This window comes from Crocodylus porosus, unplaced genomic scaffold, assembly GCF_001723895.1.
Source record: "Crocodylus porosus isolate Cpor-Errol unplaced genomic scaffold, CroPor_comp1, whole genome shotgun sequence".
Lineage (NCBI taxonomy): Eukaryota > Metazoa > Chordata > Crocodylia > Crocodylidae > Crocodylus > Crocodylus porosus.
Window position 1 is genome coordinate 7,918,614 of NW_017728928.1, and position 20,251 is coordinate 7,938,864.

General features: G+C 43.9%; 1 protein-coding gene across 1 annotated transcript in view; it reads right to left on the reverse strand.

The window, feature by feature from the left end:
• Positions 1-20,251, reverse strand: part of TOM1L1 (target of myb1 like 1 membrane trafficking protein) — a 34,895-nt gene that overhangs the window by 7,762 nt on the left and 6,882 nt on the right. Inside the window, exons 3-8 of the mRNA XM_019542454.1 lie at positions 15,921-16,070; positions 14,905-15,024; positions 13,100-13,207; positions 12,309-12,425; positions 6,002-6,135; positions 859-935 (exon numbers count right to left, since the gene is read on the reverse strand). Of these exons, the coding sequence (XP_019397999.1) occupies positions 859-935; positions 6,002-6,135; positions 12,309-12,425; positions 13,100-13,207; positions 14,905-15,024; positions 15,921-16,061 (697 nt within the window). The 5' untranslated portion in view covers positions 16,062-16,070. The remainder of the gene's footprint in view (positions 1-858; positions 936-6,001; positions 6,136-12,308; positions 12,426-13,099; positions 13,208-14,904; positions 15,025-15,920; positions 16,071-20,251) is intronic.

The window sequence follows — 20,251 nt, forward strand, 5'->3', positions numbered from 1 at the left end:
GAAGGGACCTGAGCAGATCATCTAGTCCGACCCCCTGCCATGGCAGGAAAGAATACTGGGGTCAAATGACCCCAGCAAGGTGTACATCTAGCCTCCTCTTAAAGACCCCCAGCGTAGCAGGCAGAGACCCCCAGGGTTGTTGAAAACCCATTCAGTTAGCTGAATTTCTTCAACTAAGCATAATAGTTACAAGGTAAGTTAAGGCTAGAAATGCAGTACAGTAGCAAATAACATTTTTAAAAAGGGCTGTTCTTTTTTTTTTTTTACATAAGGGCCACAGTTAGTTTAAAAAAAAGATGCTGTTGTTTGGATAGCGGGGGATGCAGATAACCCAGAATGTGCTGTGGCTTTGTACCAGGTGAGACTTGCATATCCTTATTTTGAGTAACATGGTTAATAAATAGGAGCAGCGATGGAGGAAAACAAACATATTCATTCATTTTTCAGATCCACAAATATTTATGGGGCTAAAATGAAGGCAAATCTGTAGAAGACAAGAAACACAGTCTTTTGCGTCATGCAAGAGATTAAAGCACAATCTAATACGTGGGTACAGAAGCAATAAAACTGCAGTTGAATAGAGTTCCTCTCTTTTTGCTTGTCCTTTCCTCATTTCCGTGTTAAATTCAAGGGTTATTTGATACTTGTGCTACAATATGACCTTCTTTTTGTGCGACTTCTGAAAATTAATAGAACAACATAATCCCTACCACAGACAGTGAACTGAAATCCATCAACTAGAAAATTTAATACCCTGTGTCACAAAAGAATATTTGTCGCCAAAAAAAAAAAAAAGAAAAGGAAAATCTCTTGTCTGTAAAATCTAGGTCAGATTCCAACTGTGATGTTTTTTAGTTTGTCTGCAAATACTCACCTCTGTGTGCTCTCTTTGTATCCTTTGATTCTCCAAGAAGCGCACTCGGTTACGAGAGAATCTGTTGGAAATAGTTCAGTGTCAACTGCTGGGTCTTTAAATTTCCAGCACCATCATTCAAATGGGAAGTCATTGATAAGAATTCAGCTGTAATTTCTAAAGCCCAATCCCATAAAGGGAGATCGACAATGTAGATCACATGTCTCATGCACATTTATAACTCCAGTCATCAGTAAGAAGTCGCTGACATGAGGAAGGACACCTTTATTTGTACTGTACTGAACAACAGATGCATAGTTGCTGGAGCCACTAGAGGGGGTCATGGTTACAGGCACTGAGCCAATGCTTTTAAATTCACTGGACTCTGTACAGTCCCAAGTAATAATCAGATATAGGGAATGTAGTGTGACTTGCCTTAAAATTATGCATCCATTTGAGTGATAATGAAACAGCTCCAGCTAGTTAATTACAACTATAAAATTACAGTCTTTCAGACATCAAGTTATTCAGCAATGTACTGAGATTTTACCATGGTAAACCAAATACTTGCCTAATAGCAAAGATGTCTACATTATTACAAAACTGCTATGAAGTATAATGCAACTGCAGCCAAGAAGGCTCATTAAATACACAGTGGGCGCATCTACACGAGCCCCTGACCCACCGGTACTGCACAATCCCGGCGGCACATGGTTATTTTTAGATGCTACACAGCATTGCCATAGCTCATCTCCACGGTGCCATAGTGTCTCATGTACATGTGCCCAGTATCACTGAACGAAATATGTTTTTAAAAATGACCAATTTCCTATTACCATTTGCAATTATTTGTTCTTTCTATCAATAGGAGGGCCTATTGCCCACAGGATCTGTTAAGTTATACCCACAAGTCAGTGTTCATACCTCAGCTTCACAAGAAAAACCTCAATCATCAGGACTAATAAGATTCTAGGTCTACATTTGGATAAAGTGGATTTATAGAAACCAAAGAGAAATTCATTTCTGTTTTGCCAACACACAAATCCCTCCTAAGGCAGGAAGCGGAAAAACAAATCCTCTTTAAATAGATGACTACTGTAAAACATGACACATTGCTGTAGACCCTCAATTTAAGAATAACTAAATATTTTGCAGAAAAACCTAGAAGTTTTGCTAGCAATAGTCGGAACAAATAATGGCAATCCGACTGCTATATTTGCAAAATGTTGAAAAGGGAAAAAAGGAAAATAGTCAAGACTGTTCTTGGTTGCTGCACACCCACTAGTTTTATCCATTACAGCATCTGGGAGACAGAGATAAGACACATGTGAACAAGATAAATAGGAGTTATAAAACAGACACATATATGATAATGTCTTCTGAAGGACTGGGTTATCTTGTGATGGAGAAGAAGGCACAGGACTTGCATTGTTAGCCCTAAATTGTTGCTTCTGGTGTAACCATTCTCCCCATTTATATACCAAAGTAACAATGATGTACTAATGTAATCAGCATTCAGCTCCAACTACTTTCTTCAGAAAACCTATTAGGGCGAAAACTAATGCAGCCTTCCTGATTTCAGAAAGTTGCAGTTTTCTGTTCATAGCAAATACCTCATAGATTAGGTCCCAAAGGAAAAAAAAACCACGGTTGAGGATACATTGTTATGCACAGAGCACTGATTTCAGTCGAGACATCTCAGGCTGGACTTGAAGAGAAGCTGTGACTTCTACGTGGAGAAATCACCATCTTTTCCCAAGCCAGGACATTTATATTGAAGCAAAGTTGAGCCTCAGAAGTGGTTCTGCAGAGCTGTTCCTGAGTGGCAGATGCATTAAACCAGGAACAGAATATTCTGGGCTTCAGTTAAATTACATGGTGCTAAAAACACCTGAGCCTCTCTCTGCCTTTTCTTCACTGCAGCTTTCACTTGTGCTACCAATGATGGAGCTGAGCCCATGGGGAATGACAGGTTTAAAGTTTTCTGTTACAGATGATGCTGCAAAGCCACCGTACTGACTCCTCCTGACAATTACAGATCCCACCCAAGTCTTTGCAACAGCAGGAGTCTTAACCCCAGTGCTGTGGCCAAAGCCCAATATGATCAATTATATTCTGCTGAGTGAAATGTTCCCCTGTATAACTGGATAGGGCATCTTCTTCTTTTCCTGTATTAACTTCCAATCCTGCTGTCACTGAAGTCAGTGACATTTCTTAACCGGAGCGGGAGTGGGATCAGACCCCAGAACTATTGTGCAGCACTGTAATTCCCATTAGACATTTGCAGCGGATGTGGCAATAGTTTGCGGTCGGCTTATCAGGGGAAGGGATGTCCCTGTAGCTCGACACTGTACAGACATGGAACCAAAAGCACTTGTGGCACTTTAATGAGAATCCCAACATACTGACTAGCTACTAGTGCAGAGGATTCATTAAAAGGCTGTTGAACATTTGCCTCTGTCACTCAGTGCTGTGTAACCCCAGGCAGCTCTCTGAAGCAGTCTGCACCTTACTATCCCCAGCTGGAAAACATGTGGATACTGTTTATTGATTAATTTCACAGGTATTTTATGTGGATTAATGCCCCCCCTCTCTGTAGAGCACTTCGAGATCCTCCACTGAAAAACACCACATGGAAGTAAAATTTGAAAAACACTCTGTCTTCCCTCTGAATACTGTCAAGGATAGTAATGACTACAAATTAAAAAAATTCAAAGCATTAATTTAAATATTAGTGTCACAATCTACATTAACTTTTGTGATTGTTCTGTGTATGTATGTGCGATATTTTACTTCTCCTATCGTAGCACCTCAAGGCCTGGATAACAAATCCAGTTGTGTTAGGCTCTGTACAAAACAGAACCTAAAAGATTGATGGCGCTTTAAAGAGACTCCTAAACCATAAGCTGTAAATTGGCTTAAATGGAGGCCTTCTCCTTATTTCACCAATAGATTTATCTTACTACTCATGCTGCCTCCTGTGATTTCATCCATCCTACGACTGATACATCACTGTGCAGACAGTGAGGTTTTCCAGAGAAGACATTTCATTTGTTTTTCCCCAGACCCACAACCGAGTCACACAGTCGAGGCACCTGCACAGTTTCACAACTCCCGCAGCGTCTAAGAGCCTCTCCACTTCAGATTTTCCACAAAAATTGGTCTCGTACCAGAAATTCACTCAATGGGAAAAAGGAAACAAAACAAAAGCCTAGTGACATATAACTGCAACACATGCTAAGAAGCAAAGTAGGTTGGATTACTTAGGCAAGGGTCTTCTCATACATAAGGTTAATCATATTATACCTAAACTAATATCTGGTATTTTCTATTAATTTGAGGCAAGCTGCATTTATACTAAAGGTAGAGGTGCAACAATATATGGGTTGCATATCAGATCAGCACCAATAAAAGGAAAATTAACATTATTGGCTATTGGCTTTTTTTGGCCAGTGTAGTAGATAATGTTCACTGATAAATATAATGTGCCTTCTGGCTGAGGCCCAGACGCTGCATGCATGTACGCAGCCGCACGCATGCACATGGCCAGGAATGTAGCCGGGCAGTGTGGAGAGCAGCACGCCGCAGGTAAGTCCGTGGAGGGGCAGGGGCCTGGAGGAGTGGGACAGAGCTATGGGTGGCTCATCCAGGGGATCAGCGGCCCAGTGCTTAAAATGGTGGCAGGGGCACTTGAACTACAGCTCGTTGAATGAGCTTTAGTTCAAGTGCTGCTGCCACCATCTGTAAGCTCGGGGATGCTTTTAACCGCCCAGCTGAGTGGCGCGAGGGCAGATGTGGGCTGCTCACTGTGGGCTTGGGGCTATCTGTCCTGCTGCCTTTGCCTTGGGGACCCAATGCTGGTCATGCACCCCCTGCCTGACCAGCAGAGAGAGGCACAACTCGCCACCCCACTGCTATGGGGTGGGCAGGAAACGCACGCAGCCCCTGAGGGAAAGGCAGAAGAACGGAGAACCCCAAATCCACAGCCAGCAGCCCATATCTTCCCTGCAGACAAATTTGGGGGGGTACATGCCCCCCCCCAGGCTTCCCCTGGGGGGGTGCGCACAGTGGTGGGGAGCTGACCCTTCCCCCTCCATGTCCCCTGGACGAGCCAGCCGCGGCTCCACCCCACTCCCCACCCCAGCCCTGGCCCCCACTCACTGCCCTGACTGGGCAGCGTCCCCAGCCCCTACCCCACTCCCTCCCTCACCAATCTGCCCGCCCCCATGCCTCACCTGCAGAGAGCTGCTCTCCTGTAAATCAGTTTTCTGATTGGTATTGTCCAATAAGGCTGGTTAATAATTGGCAATCGGTACAAGCCAAGAAAATCGTTATCAGTGCACCTCTAATTCAAGGTGAACTAGAACTTAGATTACTCCACAGATGGCATAATAAGGAAACCGAATGCTGCGGTCAAAATAGCCTGCATTTCATAAGTGAAACAAATATTTCTCCTGCAGCTTAGGTAGAATAACTGGTTTCAGTTCTGCAAAAGGATCATGTGATCCTTTTAAGGTAACTAGGAAGCAGGAACTCTACCCTTTGGCTGACGTCTACAGTAAAGCGGTCCAGCAAGATTGTTCAGGAGGGAGAGAAAACATGCCCTTCTGTGGGAATGCGTGTACTCTGAATGTGATAAACTGAATCAGACTGTGATCAGGAACAACTGGAACTTGGAATGGAGTGGAGCCAAATCCAGAGGTGCTCAAAGAGAAGGAAATGTCAAACTCTATGACCATTTCTTTCCATGTTCTTTTTTATTCCCACCTACACTAAGTAATTTGATTTAATCACTACACAGGTCCTCTAGAGGCCTTCCACAAACTGTGTCAATCTCCTGTGTCCAGCTTGTGAAGCATCAAGAGGAATAATGAAACATGATCACAAAACAAAGAGAGATGTGCTCCTCTTCTCTTTGGGACCAAGGATAAATTCAATTCTATGTTAAGGGCCAGCACTAATCATATGGACCAGTTAAATCCTTTAAGGCTTGAGTGGGACTTAAATGCTTCACATGCCTCAGGCTAGCCTTCTTGCCTAATGAGGGATTTCACTCTGAAGAACAGCAGCCTCAAGAGTTAAGTTTTCTTGAACAGACTTGGTTGGTGCAGTGTGAAGGCCAAATGTGCAAGTGTTCAAGACACTTACCTTTCATGTCCCAGGAGGACATTATTCAGGTTTTCGTTCACATGAATCAATTCGATTATCACATCTTCATTCTGAACTACTGCCAGCAGCTCCATGATCCTCTCCTGCATCGCCCGACATGTTTTGTATAGTTTCTGCATATAGAAGAGGGATGTCATAATTATGGTTTCCCACACAATTCTGGAGGATAATTAACAGCTTGTGAACGCTAGGGAGGCATCAATAGTGCGCTGTCTAATTCAAATAACTATGTACATGCTAAAGAACACTAATGACAAAATCTCTACATCCCATTCTTTAATTCTCAAGGATTCTTCTGGCAATCTTCCTGCACACTGGGGCCGATGACTCCCACTGCCACCATCAATATCCTCAGTGATGACCCCCTTTTGCTTTTTTGGTAGCTTTGTCTGCCTTAGAAAGCCAGGGAGAAAATGTTTTCAGAAGAGCAAGTTGTTTTTTTTGTTTGGGTGAGGTGTGAATTCATACTGGTCTTCACTCAAAGTCCATTATAAATCAACACAATTATTTTTATCAGCTTCATTGGATGTGATCTTGGATCGGCCTCATGTATTTCAAAGAGTGAAATAAATAATCTAGAGTACAGATAGACTCGTGATACAAATCCAGACCTAGCTCCAGTATTTCCTCCAAATGGACGTGTCTGATCTAGAGACTTGATCCATGCATCTCTTGAATACATCCTTAGGTAACGCAAACCTACATATCAAGCAATCAGAATGAAGTTCACAGTGTCACTGAATGAAATTTTGCCCTGCTACCAGTTAGATCCAGACTTCAAAAAAAAGAAAGGGAACTATTTTGACATTTCTTATTCTAAATTGACTGGTTTTATTTTAAAGCAGCCCCATTTCTGCTCCCAAACTATACATACCCAAGTCATTTTCCCAAGAGGAAACCAAACCCTGTTCAGAGTCCTGCACAAGGATGAGGCAACACTGTAACTCCTAGTTAAGTCCCAAAAGCATAAAGGCCTCATGCCTGTTCCGAGTCCAGAGTTGAGTTTTATTCTCAGTAAACCCGAGTACATTCTTGAAGTTTGTAATTCAATCTGAAAGTATTTCAATTTCACACCCTTGGCATTTAACACTCAGTAAAAATACATATTCCAGGTAAACCCATCTTGCCAGCAGACTGGCTCCTTTTTTCGTGATCATCTTTCAACAGAGAAAGTCATGCATGGGATGGTACAGGAGTTCAGACACAGCCCTAATTATTTCTAATACCAACCAAATATTTCCTAAGCTTTACTTCTGGCCCTGCTCAGGAAAGATGCAAGCACTTGGGATACCTGGTATACCACAGCTGAGTTTACATTCCCCAGGGCCAGATCACCGGTAGGGGTAGAAAAGGTCAGTGACTTTAAAGGAAATATGCCAGTTTATATTAGCAGGAGTTGGTGCCACAGTTCCTAGGATGGGTTTTACTCAGTATCCAAGGGCGCGTGCAGACAAAACAGGGGCCCTAAAAAACACTGCTTTAATTTAGGGCTGATTAAACCCCTGCATCGTGCATACACCCTGCTGAGTTACCTGCCTCTCCAGCGGGGAGGGGAGGGCAAACTGCTGGCGGGCAGAGCAGTCCCTGGGCTGTGGCGGGGTTGGTGCTTCCCTCCGTGGCAGCTGCACCCCCTTGCCCCTCCCAGGCAGCACCTGCACACAGGCACCTGGCTCGGGCCGTCCCAGGGGGGCACCACAGCCGCAGAGGGAAGCACCAGGCTCCCGCGCAGATCAGGCAGGCAGACTCGGGGGGAGATCAGGCTTGCTGCTTTTCTTGGGTGGAGCTGCTTTCCTGGGCTGCTGGCAGGCTGCCTGCAGGGCCGTGGAGCTGCTCAGAGCCTGGTGTTCGCTGCGCCACAAGCCATTTAAGGGACATTATGCCACCGAATCTCCTACAGCAGCTAGAATTAATGCGCAATACACCACCGAGGCGTGCAAACACCAACACCATTAAAGCAGTGCAAAAGCATTTAGCCTGCTTTAAAGTGCTGTGCACACATGCTTCTCGTTTCGTCTACACATAGCCCAAGAAAGCAAGTTTGTTCCCTACTTTTACTGGCTGGCAAAGCGCTTAATTTTTTTCTGCCAATGTAATATTTTGGGGGGTTACTGTTCCCAGGTGTTTTAGAACACAGTCCCCACGGGGCTTTTTGCCACTGAGATAACTGCAAATTCAAAGCCCTTGTCTCCATGTGGATCACAACTTGTCCTGATGCAGTTTTCCCTTTTACTAGGGGAATGTCCTAGATCTTGGGTGATGCAAGGCTAAACAAACAAAACGCCCCTCTCTGGTCCACTTAAGCCTAAAGCAAGCTGCTCTTTCACAAAGAATGCTGTGAAATGAAAACTGAACAAATATTGTAGAAGGATATAATTCTTTGATCCAAGTGACCTGGGTGGAGACACAATCAAAAGACGAGGCTGAGCTTGTAAAAACCAACATGCATTTGTTATGCTAGATACTTGGTACTTGGGAAAGGGTCTTCAGGAAGGAAGACAAAATACCACAGTTAAACTTGGGAATAAAACTTTGTCCCTTTTACATTTTTGCACAAAGTGTGAAATTCATTCCCTACCCTCCACCACATTAACAATCATTTCGCTCTTGGAGTATGAGCTGTTAGGTCTGCTTACACTTCTATAGTCTTCCTGATGGCAGGAAAAATTACTTTGCTTTTTACACAAGAAACTCTGGCCAGAAATGGCAGATCGTATAACTCTTGCCCTGGTTCTCAAAGCACTAACTGAAGTGCATGGTACTGGCCCCTACTATGCACAGAACTAGACAGGACGTTTTGTTCCCATTCTTCAAAAATGTTTCTGTCCCGTATCAGGCCAAAGCCAAGATCTTTGAAGTTTTTTTGGGGTTCTGTTACTGACAGAGAGTAACTAATATCCCAAGTGAATGCTGTAACCACCGGGCCGAGACACTCAGGATTAGGTCTCTGCTCTACCACTCTCCACATCTCAAGGCACTGGGGTGCTCTCTCTCATTTTCCCTCCACTCTATTTTAACTGCTTGACTTGGTATAAATAAATATATATTGGAGCAGAAGCTGCACCCACAACCCATGCACATGACCTAACTGCTAGGTTATTCTCTTTCACACACACACACACACACACACACACACACACACACACACACACTTCATCCTAGAGCTGAAAAACCTTTCCTGAGCAGTTACACATCCCCACAAAAAGCCCCAGATGTGGCAAATCAAAATTTTCTGATGACAAACTATTTTGTCAAAAAATTCTCAACTGGCTCTAGTAATAGGTGACCTCAAAACTGGGCTTAGCACAGATGCAGACAGAGGTTCCTTTGAACAAGTGACTATAAGCCGTCTTATTTCTGCTGGGCAGCCTAATGCATGCCCATTCTAGCTACCAGCAAAAGACAAGGCATAAGGATAAGCTGTTCCTATCTTCATTCCCCTCCGAAACACCTACCACCACCAGTGGCTAAGAAGTAGCTGGACATGTTCTATGTCCGCCAAGTATTAAAGCCAGCAGTAGGGCTCCTTTGCATCACTGCAGTAACATGCATCAGCTAGCTGTGTCTAGCAGATAAGCATCATTATACCCATTCTACAGCTGGATAAACGAGTTCAAGGCAGAGGTTGACATTTATGGTCACAGATGACTTGATAGCAGACCCAGGAAGAAAATCCAGAAGAGCTGACTCATTCCCCCACTGTTACCCCTATAGTCCTCTCTGGAGAAGACCCCAGTACTACAATTCACTGCCCAGGTCTAGACTGCTGCTCTCACATGAAATGAAGGATAAGACTGAAGGAAACTTAACTTGTAACAACAAATCTTTGTATTTTTTGTGCCTTAAATTACATCCTTATTTGTTGTTCTCGTGGCTCCTCAAGCGGAGCCAAACCCTTCCTTATTTTAATGAAGACACATTTTGTTTTCTATGTTAGCTGGGAGAAAAAATATATACATCTTGAGTGATATGAGAGTAGAAAGGAAATGAGACTTATTTACTGCACAGATTATTGCTGCTGCTTTGGAGGCAGAATAATTGTAACACCCAATCATTATGCACCAGCATCTCTCTAAACAGACATGCAGAGAATTGTTAAATTAAGCCTCAGTTCTGAGAAGCCAGTGAGCCAGTTTTGCACAGTAAATGTTTATGCAGATAGCTTTTATAAAATGCCTGTTATTTATGGGATTGCTTTATAATAGCCTCTCTTTAAGATGAACCTTAAAAATCCATACCATTATGCTGGGGATACACTGAGTCAATGTTTGATTGCAGAGTTCTTAATAATCGCACTATTTAACTGCTTGGACATAGCAGCTCAAGAGGATTACAGTGGAAGGGCATGCAACATTTTAAAAACATGCAGTAATTAGCAGGTGGAGAATCACACTGTGCTGCAATGAAACTGTTCAGTCAGTAGGGCCACGCGAAGCTTCGGGTGCTGATCTGATTTGGAGGAGATTCGGCCGGATTCGGCAGTAGAATCTCCCAATCGAATCAGCAGACCAATAAAACGGTCCGAATCAATTCGGACAAGATTCAGAGAGCGTGGGAGATTTGGGCAGTCCCCACTCACTGCCACAGGGACCCAGAGTCTGTGCTGGTAAATAGGGGGCAGGGGAGGTGGGGGCTGGAGGAGGAGACAATGGGGGGGACCCCTGCCAGGCCCCATTCCCTGCTAGCTCCCCCAGCTGTCGGGGCTTCTTGGGGCTCGTGGCAGAGCCCTCCATGCAGTGCGGGGTAGTGGCGATCACCACCCCCTGGCCTGGCAGCAGTTGGTGAACCTGGGGCTTTTTATTTTATTTCTTTTTAAAAGAGCCAGGAGCTAGGGCTGGGAGAGTGGGCAGGGTCTGGGGGCTTGTGACAGAGCCTGCCATGCAGCGTGAGGCAGTGGAGGGCAGTGGGGATCAGCCCCCGGCCTGGCAGCAGCTGGTGATCCCGGGGTTTTTTTGTTTTGTTTTTTTAAAGAGCCGGGAGCTGGGCCCGGGCAGGGCAGCCATTGATGGGTCTAGGAGAATGGGCAGGGGATGGGGCCTGTCCAATTCAGATTAGGCTGATTCGACAGTGGCTGAATCTCTGAATCAGATTCAGCTGAATCAATTCGGCAGCGATTCTAAATCACCGAATCAAATCACTGTCCCCTGAATCGGCCAAATCCAAATCCAAAGCGAATACTAGCCGCTTTGCACAGGCCTAGTGGTTAGCAGTTTTACAACTGGGTTTTTTTCCTATGCTTGTATATACATTTAGAGCCAGACCCTGGAAACTGGTAGCTTCAAGCCACTTGGCTCTTCTTCAGTCCTGGGACTGGCTCCCAGTGGGATCAGGTACAGATGATGATCACCCCAGCTAGTCCTAATCCCAAGGCAGGAATCTCATACTAAAGGTGAACATAGCAAATATACCAGGATTTCCCCACACAAGGACAATTCTCCACTGGCCAAATGACTTAAGGCAGGTCTACTGAACTCACCAGGAGAACTAGCTTGCCAAAGCAAAAGATGCAGAAAGTTCCTTCACCCTGGAATATGGAGTTAAATTTCATATAAGGACCAGCTGTACCTGGTCCTTGTACACTACAACATGTGCCTGAATCCAAAGTTGCCATATGGCACAGATCACTCATAAGGCTGAAACATGAGGATTTTGCTTCTAATGTAGGCAAGTTAAAACACACAAGTAAAGAAATGATATTGGGAAAAAAAAGAAACTGGAGAGACTGACTCCTTTATCCCCAGCTGGATTTAGTTAACATCTTACTATCCATTTACTCCTGAAGTGTAACCTCTGCTAATGAATAACAGCTGCATGTCTTTTAATCCGAACAATGAAAACCAGACCTCCCTATTCTGGCACTCAGTCTACATTCAAGATGGTGGGATTGATGCAAAAAGCCCTGACAGCCCTGAGACAGTGATGAGAAACAGGGGGAGAGAGAGAGAGACCTTAGCACCATTTATTTCTAGCTGGGATAGCTGCAGTCAGCTGGAAACCTCAAGCACTCTGAAGAGACCCATGGCAGAGCCAGACGGCCTTCCACCCTGGGGTTCACTCTGCCTTGCCTTCCCCTGAGAGCTTGCATGGGAAGATACATACGTTGTTTTCTGCCTGCCATTGCAGGTGGAGATAATAATGGCAAAAGAAAATGAAGTTACCACCAAAGCAGCTGGGCTGTTTTCATTTTACCATGTGAACCTTGATGTTATGAGACTGGGCACAATGTACATTTTTAGAATAAACCTTAAGGAAGCCATTAAGAAAACCCCAGCGACACGTTATACTGCACCTGTAAAAGGTTCATATCTTCAGGATTTTCTGAACCAGGAACATTTTCCTTTAATATCGATGACATGACTTTTATATTCATTTTGGTCATATCCAGTTCACTGTTCAGCTTCCCAATCTGTTCAGTACAATGGGACAGAATGGCATACAGGTAAGTACAGCAGCCACAATCTTTTTCATATCTAAAGCATGTTTTCTCTTTCATTATCAGACACATTGCCAGCCTGATCAGCATTGGTTTACTCCAGTTTTAAATACTCAGTGGAAGTCAATAGGACTAGTTCAGTTTTACCCCACCCTAAAGCAGGGGCTCTCCAGCCTGCACTCTGTGTAGTGTTACACTACTGTCATTCTTACTATTTAGTCCTATTACTATTAAGCAGACTGAATATCTTCATTTATCCAAAGGCGAGAAGGTATATGGTTTGTTCCTTTCTTTCTGCCTTTTATAGTTTTACACAGCTGTTGTACAAAAAAAAGTTTTCTTTTCTTAGAAGCTTCTTCACATCCATTTGCACAATAGTGCCCTTAAATAGGGCTTTAGACATAAGCAAAGGTATGAGATTGCTTTCCAATCAAGCAGTTCCCGGTGTTTGTTCAATTCCCCTTCCTGGCACACGACTGTAGAAAGCTTTTCTTACAAACACTACAGTGATTCAGCAGTGTTCGAATGGAGGATGCTCAGCACAAAACTCTACCACTCAAACAAAAGGAGACTGCCTATTCAAGCTGGGCGGTCACAATCCTTATCACACAACCACCTTGTTTCACATGTAAAAGGCTGTTCCATACCTGTTCAGGAGTCAGCTGTATAGTTGAGGCAGTGGAAAGAGGCATCAGGGAACATTTCACTGAGGCAGAAGAAGGTGGTGAAGACTTAATGATGGACTGAGACAAAGCCTGTCAAGACACAAGACAAGCAGTTTCCATTTAATCTGAGAATTCAAAATGACATCCGGATGGCAGCGCTCCACAGCAACTTTATCAGACTACACAACAGGTATCAGCCTCCTCTTAATAAGGGAGGAACGTGTAGAGGGAGTTTGTTGAACACGTTCCATTTACTAAAGTAAATCCAGTTATTTTTGTAGTAAAAAAATCAGGCTGGGGGTGCAGTTTTGTTTCTGAATGGGCAACTAGAGGTAATGTCTCTGTGGTATGATGTATAGCTCTTAGCCCGTGTCTGGTGAGGAAAGTCCTCCGATTTTCTCTGGGGAGGTGGCAGTTCTGGAGGAAGAACAACCTTGCTGTGGGACCAGAGTATGGCTGATAATGGAATCACATTAGGAAAAGAAAGAGAGACAGGAGTCTCTCATTGGCCTGCACAAGGAACTGTGCTTCAGCCCTTTCCTCTTCCAGATGTGCTAAGCCCAACTGCATACACTGTATAATGATTCCGCATTACTGAAATCAATAGGCACTTTGACACATATTCCGTTGGGCACAGGACTAAGCATTAAGGCAACATCTTTACTGCCCTCCTACCAAGCACAGGACCACCATCCAAACATGATCTCTTTTCTATACATGCTCAGCCCAGCAACTGGACAGAGAGCCTGAAAGTGGCACTGTGGTGCATGCCAAGGCTGCACTGTGCAATCCATGCAGCCTACCTGCTTGGCAGTGGTACATGTAGTGCAAGGATGAGTGGGCAGGACTTGTTTCTCAACAACAGTCCCAGTCTCAGGAGGGAGGGGGAGACTCATATCCACAGCATATGGAGGGGAGGAAACTATTGTCCAGTCACATCCAGCAAACAGACTAGTTTAAATAGGCTTAACTTTAAGACACTGGCTTTCTTATACACTACCATACAATAGTCACAAAGCCAATTTATGAATCACTTTAAATCACTTCTATCTGGGCTTATTAGAGAACTCTAATTTCATAATAGCAAGGATCCACCTGACAGCTTTGCTCTTCTCACAAGTCTTACAAAAGCTGCTCCAACCAATGGAAAACAAATGCTAGAAGACCCTAATTTGAACAACTTCCTGCACAGACAGCTGGTGGGGACTGCTCAAGCTACGTTTGCACCAACTGCTTAGCTACAGCACTGTAGCAGCTGCTTAAATGGTAAAGACAGACGCTTTATCCATGAGGTTGCAAATTACAGACCAATGGGTAGAGAGAGATATAGGGAAGTTCTTTAATTAAATATCCCTACCTCTCCTTCTCTCATTCTGCACAGGTAAGGTTCACATCTTGAATCATCCACCATTTTAGTGCAAATTTTTCTTATTTTGCCTGAGAGTTTCAGAGACCTAAGGGATTTGGACACCCCACTTACATTAATAGCAATGGAAACCAAGTGCCCAAACCTTTACCAGGTTTAAAAGTCACAGGGATTTATGTTCCTTTTAGGAGGCAACAAGGAAGTTGTCATTTTTTAAATGAAAGTAGCTGTTTTTAAGCTGGTTGTTTTTCTTAAATATGCTCCAGGGCAGAACAGGTGACTGACTTCCTGAGTGTGCAAGCCAAATAATTAGCTCCAAATCCTAAAAAAAAAAAAAAAAATCAACACACCTTCTTCAATCACAGAGATCTGACAATTAGTGGATCCGGTTTCTGATTAGTAGTTACTAACACACACCTACCTTTTTTGTCTCTGTGTTGGTGTCAGGACACGGAAACTGCACTCCTTTCTTCAGTAGTTCCAGGTAAACTTCCTTTACTTCGCTCACATCCACGGTGCCTTGAAACCCACGGGCCCAAGTCTGTTTGGGGTAAAAAAAAACAAACAACAAAAACAAACAAACAAACAAAAAAAAGTATGTTACAAAAAACAGAATTCTTCACTGAATTAAGGCTATGTTTGAAAAGCCTTCCCCTAAGTCACTTCTCTCTCCACACAGAGGGATGGAGAAGACCTGAAGGGTAAACCTACTTTAGTTCAACCCCCTGACTGCATGCAGGATTTGCTGTTCTCTAAACATAAATTATTGAGAAATACAAGATTACTTCTGTGCCAAGAAAAATGGAAGATGTTGTCTAAGGATTGGAGAACCTCTTTGTAGAGAGGTGCTTCTGCTCCATGTGCTCTTGCAGGACTCCTCTAGGGTGGCAATTCCCTTTCTGCATGAGCTACCTGACCCTTTAGCTCGGGGTGGGCAATTATTTTGGGCAGAGGGCCGCTTACTGAGTTTCAGCAAGCCATCAAGGGCTGCATGACCGGCATCCCAGGGCAGATTAATATTAATTTTCTAAATTTTTAGGGGCCCCACGGGCCAGATAGAATGGCCTGGCAGGCCACATCTGGCCCCTGGGCCACATTTTGCCCACCCCTGCTTTAGCTGCACTGAAAGCAGCAGACTACACAAACAAGAAGGAAGAGAAAGCTTCAAAGCTCCTGCTCACTTTTCTCCTTCAGTCCTGAAAAGGAGGACTGCCGTCAGGGAGGCATGTCCTGGGGGCAGGTGGACAACTTTCCACAACTCCTTCCTAGTCATTTCCCTTTGTTTCCTGCATCTTCCTGCTTATATAAGCACAAAAGGAATAAAGACAAAGGGCATCTTAACAAGATGACTCCCCATAAACCGCTTCATAGTGCAGCACTGGGTTGTGTCATTAAACATTTACTATGTGTGTATAGCATTATGTATAGTACACTTACCATAATAAAGGTCAAGATTTTGTCCTGTGTATCAGCTGGCAGAGCGTATCTTGGATTCAGCAGCTTCACAAGCCTCTCTTTGCAGAAGTCTTTCTTCACAACTAAAGACTGAAAGCTTGGGCCACAGTTCTGCACACACATGTCAAGAAGCTGCAGAGAGGAGGGATTTCTATCATATCCTTAGTAAAAATAACTCAAGTACTCCCATTATATTTTTACTTTCATTTTAATTCATGCCTAGGCTTTCTATTGATTGCCAGTTGGAAAAGCCTTGAACAGATTAGATCAGAGATGCTCAACCACTGGGCCTCTGGGTCAGATCTGGCCCCTGGTAGGGCATGCAGGGCGGCACGAGGCCTGATTCTGGTGTGTAGGGCTGAGAGGAGGTTCTGCGGGGCCCCAGAGCCTGGTGTGGGGACAAGCTGAGCCCATATGCAACTAATTTGGGGGCACAAGATCCAATCCAGCTCATGGACCAACCCTGTGCAATTCTTCTAGCCTACAGAGCCAAAACATTGAGCACCATAGTATTTATGTGGTGCCTAGCAGAACACAGACTGGGTCTCTAAGATGGGCTTCAAAAAGTAGCTGCCCCTACTTCCCTAGTGTTTCCTAGAATTAAATGGTAAATTAGAAAACCAGGGCCTAAATTTGCTCTCATTCTTTTTTTCTTCTCCAGATATTTCAGGGGTCAATGAGACCAGAAAAGAGTAGCCAAATTATTTTGATTGCTAAACATTTACTTTCAGAGCAGGATCTTGGATGCTCCGAGGAAGGGGCTGTGCCCCCAGCGTACTGCCCATAACAAGATTTGATACTCACATACAACGTTCCCACCTTAAACCTCAAAGAGCTTCCAAAGGAAGGCAGTTCTCATCCGCATGTTACGGATGCAAACTGTGAAGCACCAAGAGGTCCCCCGGAGGGCCTCATCCACTGAAATCAAGCCAATACAATCCTTTTGTTGACTTGACAGGCATTGGATCTGGCCCACAGGAAATTAAAGGCAGGAGACCCATCTTTGAGTAGAAACCCCATTAATCACAGTACTAGTGTCCACAGCCATAAAGAAAGAACCTCTCATTTTGCACCCCAACTCTCTTTTTACTATCCACACAAAGAAAATCTTGCTGGGATCCTTTGACCCCAGCTGACTTCCTGCCCCTGGGGCAGGGGGCTGGACTCGATGATCTTCCAGCCCTAACATCTATGAAATCTATGAAAAATGTGTTTCACAAATTCTAACCAATTTGGGTATAGGAAATATTCCTAAAACTGGTGCAAACATTAAGCTACAACACAATAGCAGTAGTTGAGTTGATGTGGATTAAATAAGCTTTTCCTCCTCAGCACTGACTACACTGGAGCATTGTAAAAGCACTTGAGGAACTCATTTCCTTGCCTCAGGACCTGAGGATTTTTCTTCCAGCATCATCAGGACCTCAAACGAGAGGAAAAACAAGAGCAGCACAAAATGTATTGCAAAAACAGAGAGCGTAGCACAAAGATGCTGGCAGACCACTGGGAGAAAAACCAAGAGATAATTACCAGAAAGTCTTGGCTTGAATCATTATTTTTCATATGAAAGAGTACATGAAAGAAATGCTAATAAGCAAAGTCATTTGCCTGTTCAGTACTTCAAAGACAGTTTGTGTAAAACATTTTCCAACCAGCACATGGGGAATTAGGTATGCAGCTCCCATTATTACTAACTTCCTACATATGGAATCAAATAGTTACCCTTTCAGTTAAACTGCTGCAGTGAATGGGACAAATCCTCTACTCAGTTATGCTGGAGTAACCCAACTGACTTCAGTGAGGTGCCCTGCTGTAGCTGAAAGGAGAATTAGGCCTAATTAATCCACTATCTGCATTGTGCATGAAGAAAGCTACTTTCATACTCGTAGCCTCTTTTATTGCCAAGAACTGCATGTTATCTCCCCAGAGATTTCCACTGGAATCAGAAGGACCTGGCATCGAAGTAGGGTGCTGCTCCACATAAGTAGGTACACCAGAATCTCAGCATGAACTAGATTTCAATAAAAGCACCTGCAAATTTATTTTTAGCCGCTCCAATTAGACTTTCCATATCCAGGAGGCAGAATCTGATGACTGTAGAGCTCGCACAGCTCCTATGCCTCAGGGTAGCCAAGGCCGGACATCCAGGTGAGAGGAGTTTCTTGTCAACAAACAGGGAGTTAAGTGTACAATTGTGCAATGCACTCTCAGATCCATGATGCAAAACCCAGCTCAACTAGCAAAAATGTGTCTAGGCCCTATGTTCAGAGGCAGAGATAAAGGCAAGCTGTCACAGAACACAAAGGGAAAGAAGAAAAAGGGAGATGGGGAAAGGAAGAAGGAAAATCTCTGTTTTCTAGGTAAGGCCAGATCCTACTCGCAGAGTTCAGTGAGACAGATGATGTGAGTGAGTAAAGCGAGCTAGATTTGGTCCTCAAAACTGGGCTGAACTAGTTCAGCTAATGGCAGACATGTCTAGAACGAAAGGATGCGGTTAAAGGTTACAGGTGGATATTTTATAAATCTGGAGACCACCAGGTTTTAATGCATCAGCACTCTTCAAAGTGTCATGGCCTAGATTGTCTTAGGTTATTATTCTATCTGCAGGACTGTATCTATTGCACATTTACTAGTGTTTTGCCCAGTCTTGTTCTGAAAGTCCTCAATGATGGGGATCCTACCCCCTTTGCCTATGCAGGCAAAGCAACACATCTGGAGTTCCTAGTTCTCAAGAAGAGCTGTGCATAAGCAGATCCGTGATTCACTGTAGATCTTATTTATAAATATTCTTACTTTTACATTTCAAATTCAGGGCTTTTCTAAATGTTCTGGTTTTTTGGTTTTAAAAAAAGCATCAAATGTTGAAGTTGGGATTTTCCTTCTTCTCCAACCCTTATCTTTTCTTCTCCACTCCTTCATTCTTTCCATGGAGCAAAATAAATTTGATTTTAATTGTGTGTGTGGCGGGGGGATCTTTCATTTTTCATTCTTCTGTCTTTTCCCATATCTTCGATTTCAAGAAAAGGTTATTGACAAAAGAAATACTGAAATTTCCTTCAAACCTTTCCAAAACTGGAGGAATTCAGAAAAACGTACAGGCATCAAAAGGAAAAAAAAATGGAAGAGAAAAACAAACAAGCAAATAAACCTTGCAGGAAAAATATTCAATACGTTCAAGTACTTTGAAACAATATTCTGAAAGCGCAAAGTACTGGCACCTAAACCCTGCACAAAGGTGACCCCTTAACATGTCTCGCTTTGTGTCCATGTAACATTCATTTTCTGCGTTTGGGCCAGCTCCACCACTCTGGTAACATTCAAAGGCCCCAGTGAAATTGGGGCATGGTGCTAAGTGCTTTATAAAAACAAAGAAAGAGTTAACAACCCTCATAAACTGTACAGGTGCCTTATTTTTAAACAAAATTACCTGACATGCAAACAGGTTTCACACACACCCAGTGTCTATTAAGAATAATTATATACGTGCGCATGTATACACACACACACACACAAATATAAATATAAATCAAACAACCAAATGCACCTTCCCCTAGATTATGGCCTGAAAGCCATAATCCTTCCTGACATCTGATTGTGCAATCTACATTGCTGAGTTCCATCTCTTGGCTTTAGCAAAGATACCACGTGAAGCAACAAGGCCAGGCGTGCATAAATCTGGACCCATGTGATTTCACGAGCAGCAGGTATCTTCCCCAGACCCAAGTGCTGAAAATTAAGCTATACCCACTATGTTTGATCCAGCTAGCTGTCACTCGTCTTCCCTCCCAGATAAAAAAGCACATAAAGAAATACATGAGACACTCAGGCCAAGTTGACACCACAAACGTACCAGTCCTGACAGTGCCACCCTCATGTACACAGCACTGTCACGGGCACACGTCTTCCTTAACTAGAAGCAGGGGAGCCAGGCCTGTGTTGCACTGACTTTTGGGGGAAGTGACTTGGCACCGACTTTTGGCTGTGCTACTCCCGGTGCCATGCAAATGCGCCCCGCTCCTTCTGGCTTGGGAGGCTGAGCCAGGTGTCTGAGGGTGGCACTGCCTGTCTCAGTAAGTCTGTCATGTAGGCAAGGCTAATGAAAAAAGATCCATATAGTAGGAGCAGCACTCCAATGTAATAAGCCTTTTGATGAAAGACTCTCAACTGAGTTAAGACCATGGACCTACAAAACATATGTGCACAGCACCAGTGCTGCAGGGCTCCACGGGACTCCTCAGGCATGTGAGGTTCTCCACGTACATACCCACGTTTGTCTCTCAAGACCTGGAGCCGGACCTACAGGCGTGACTCTG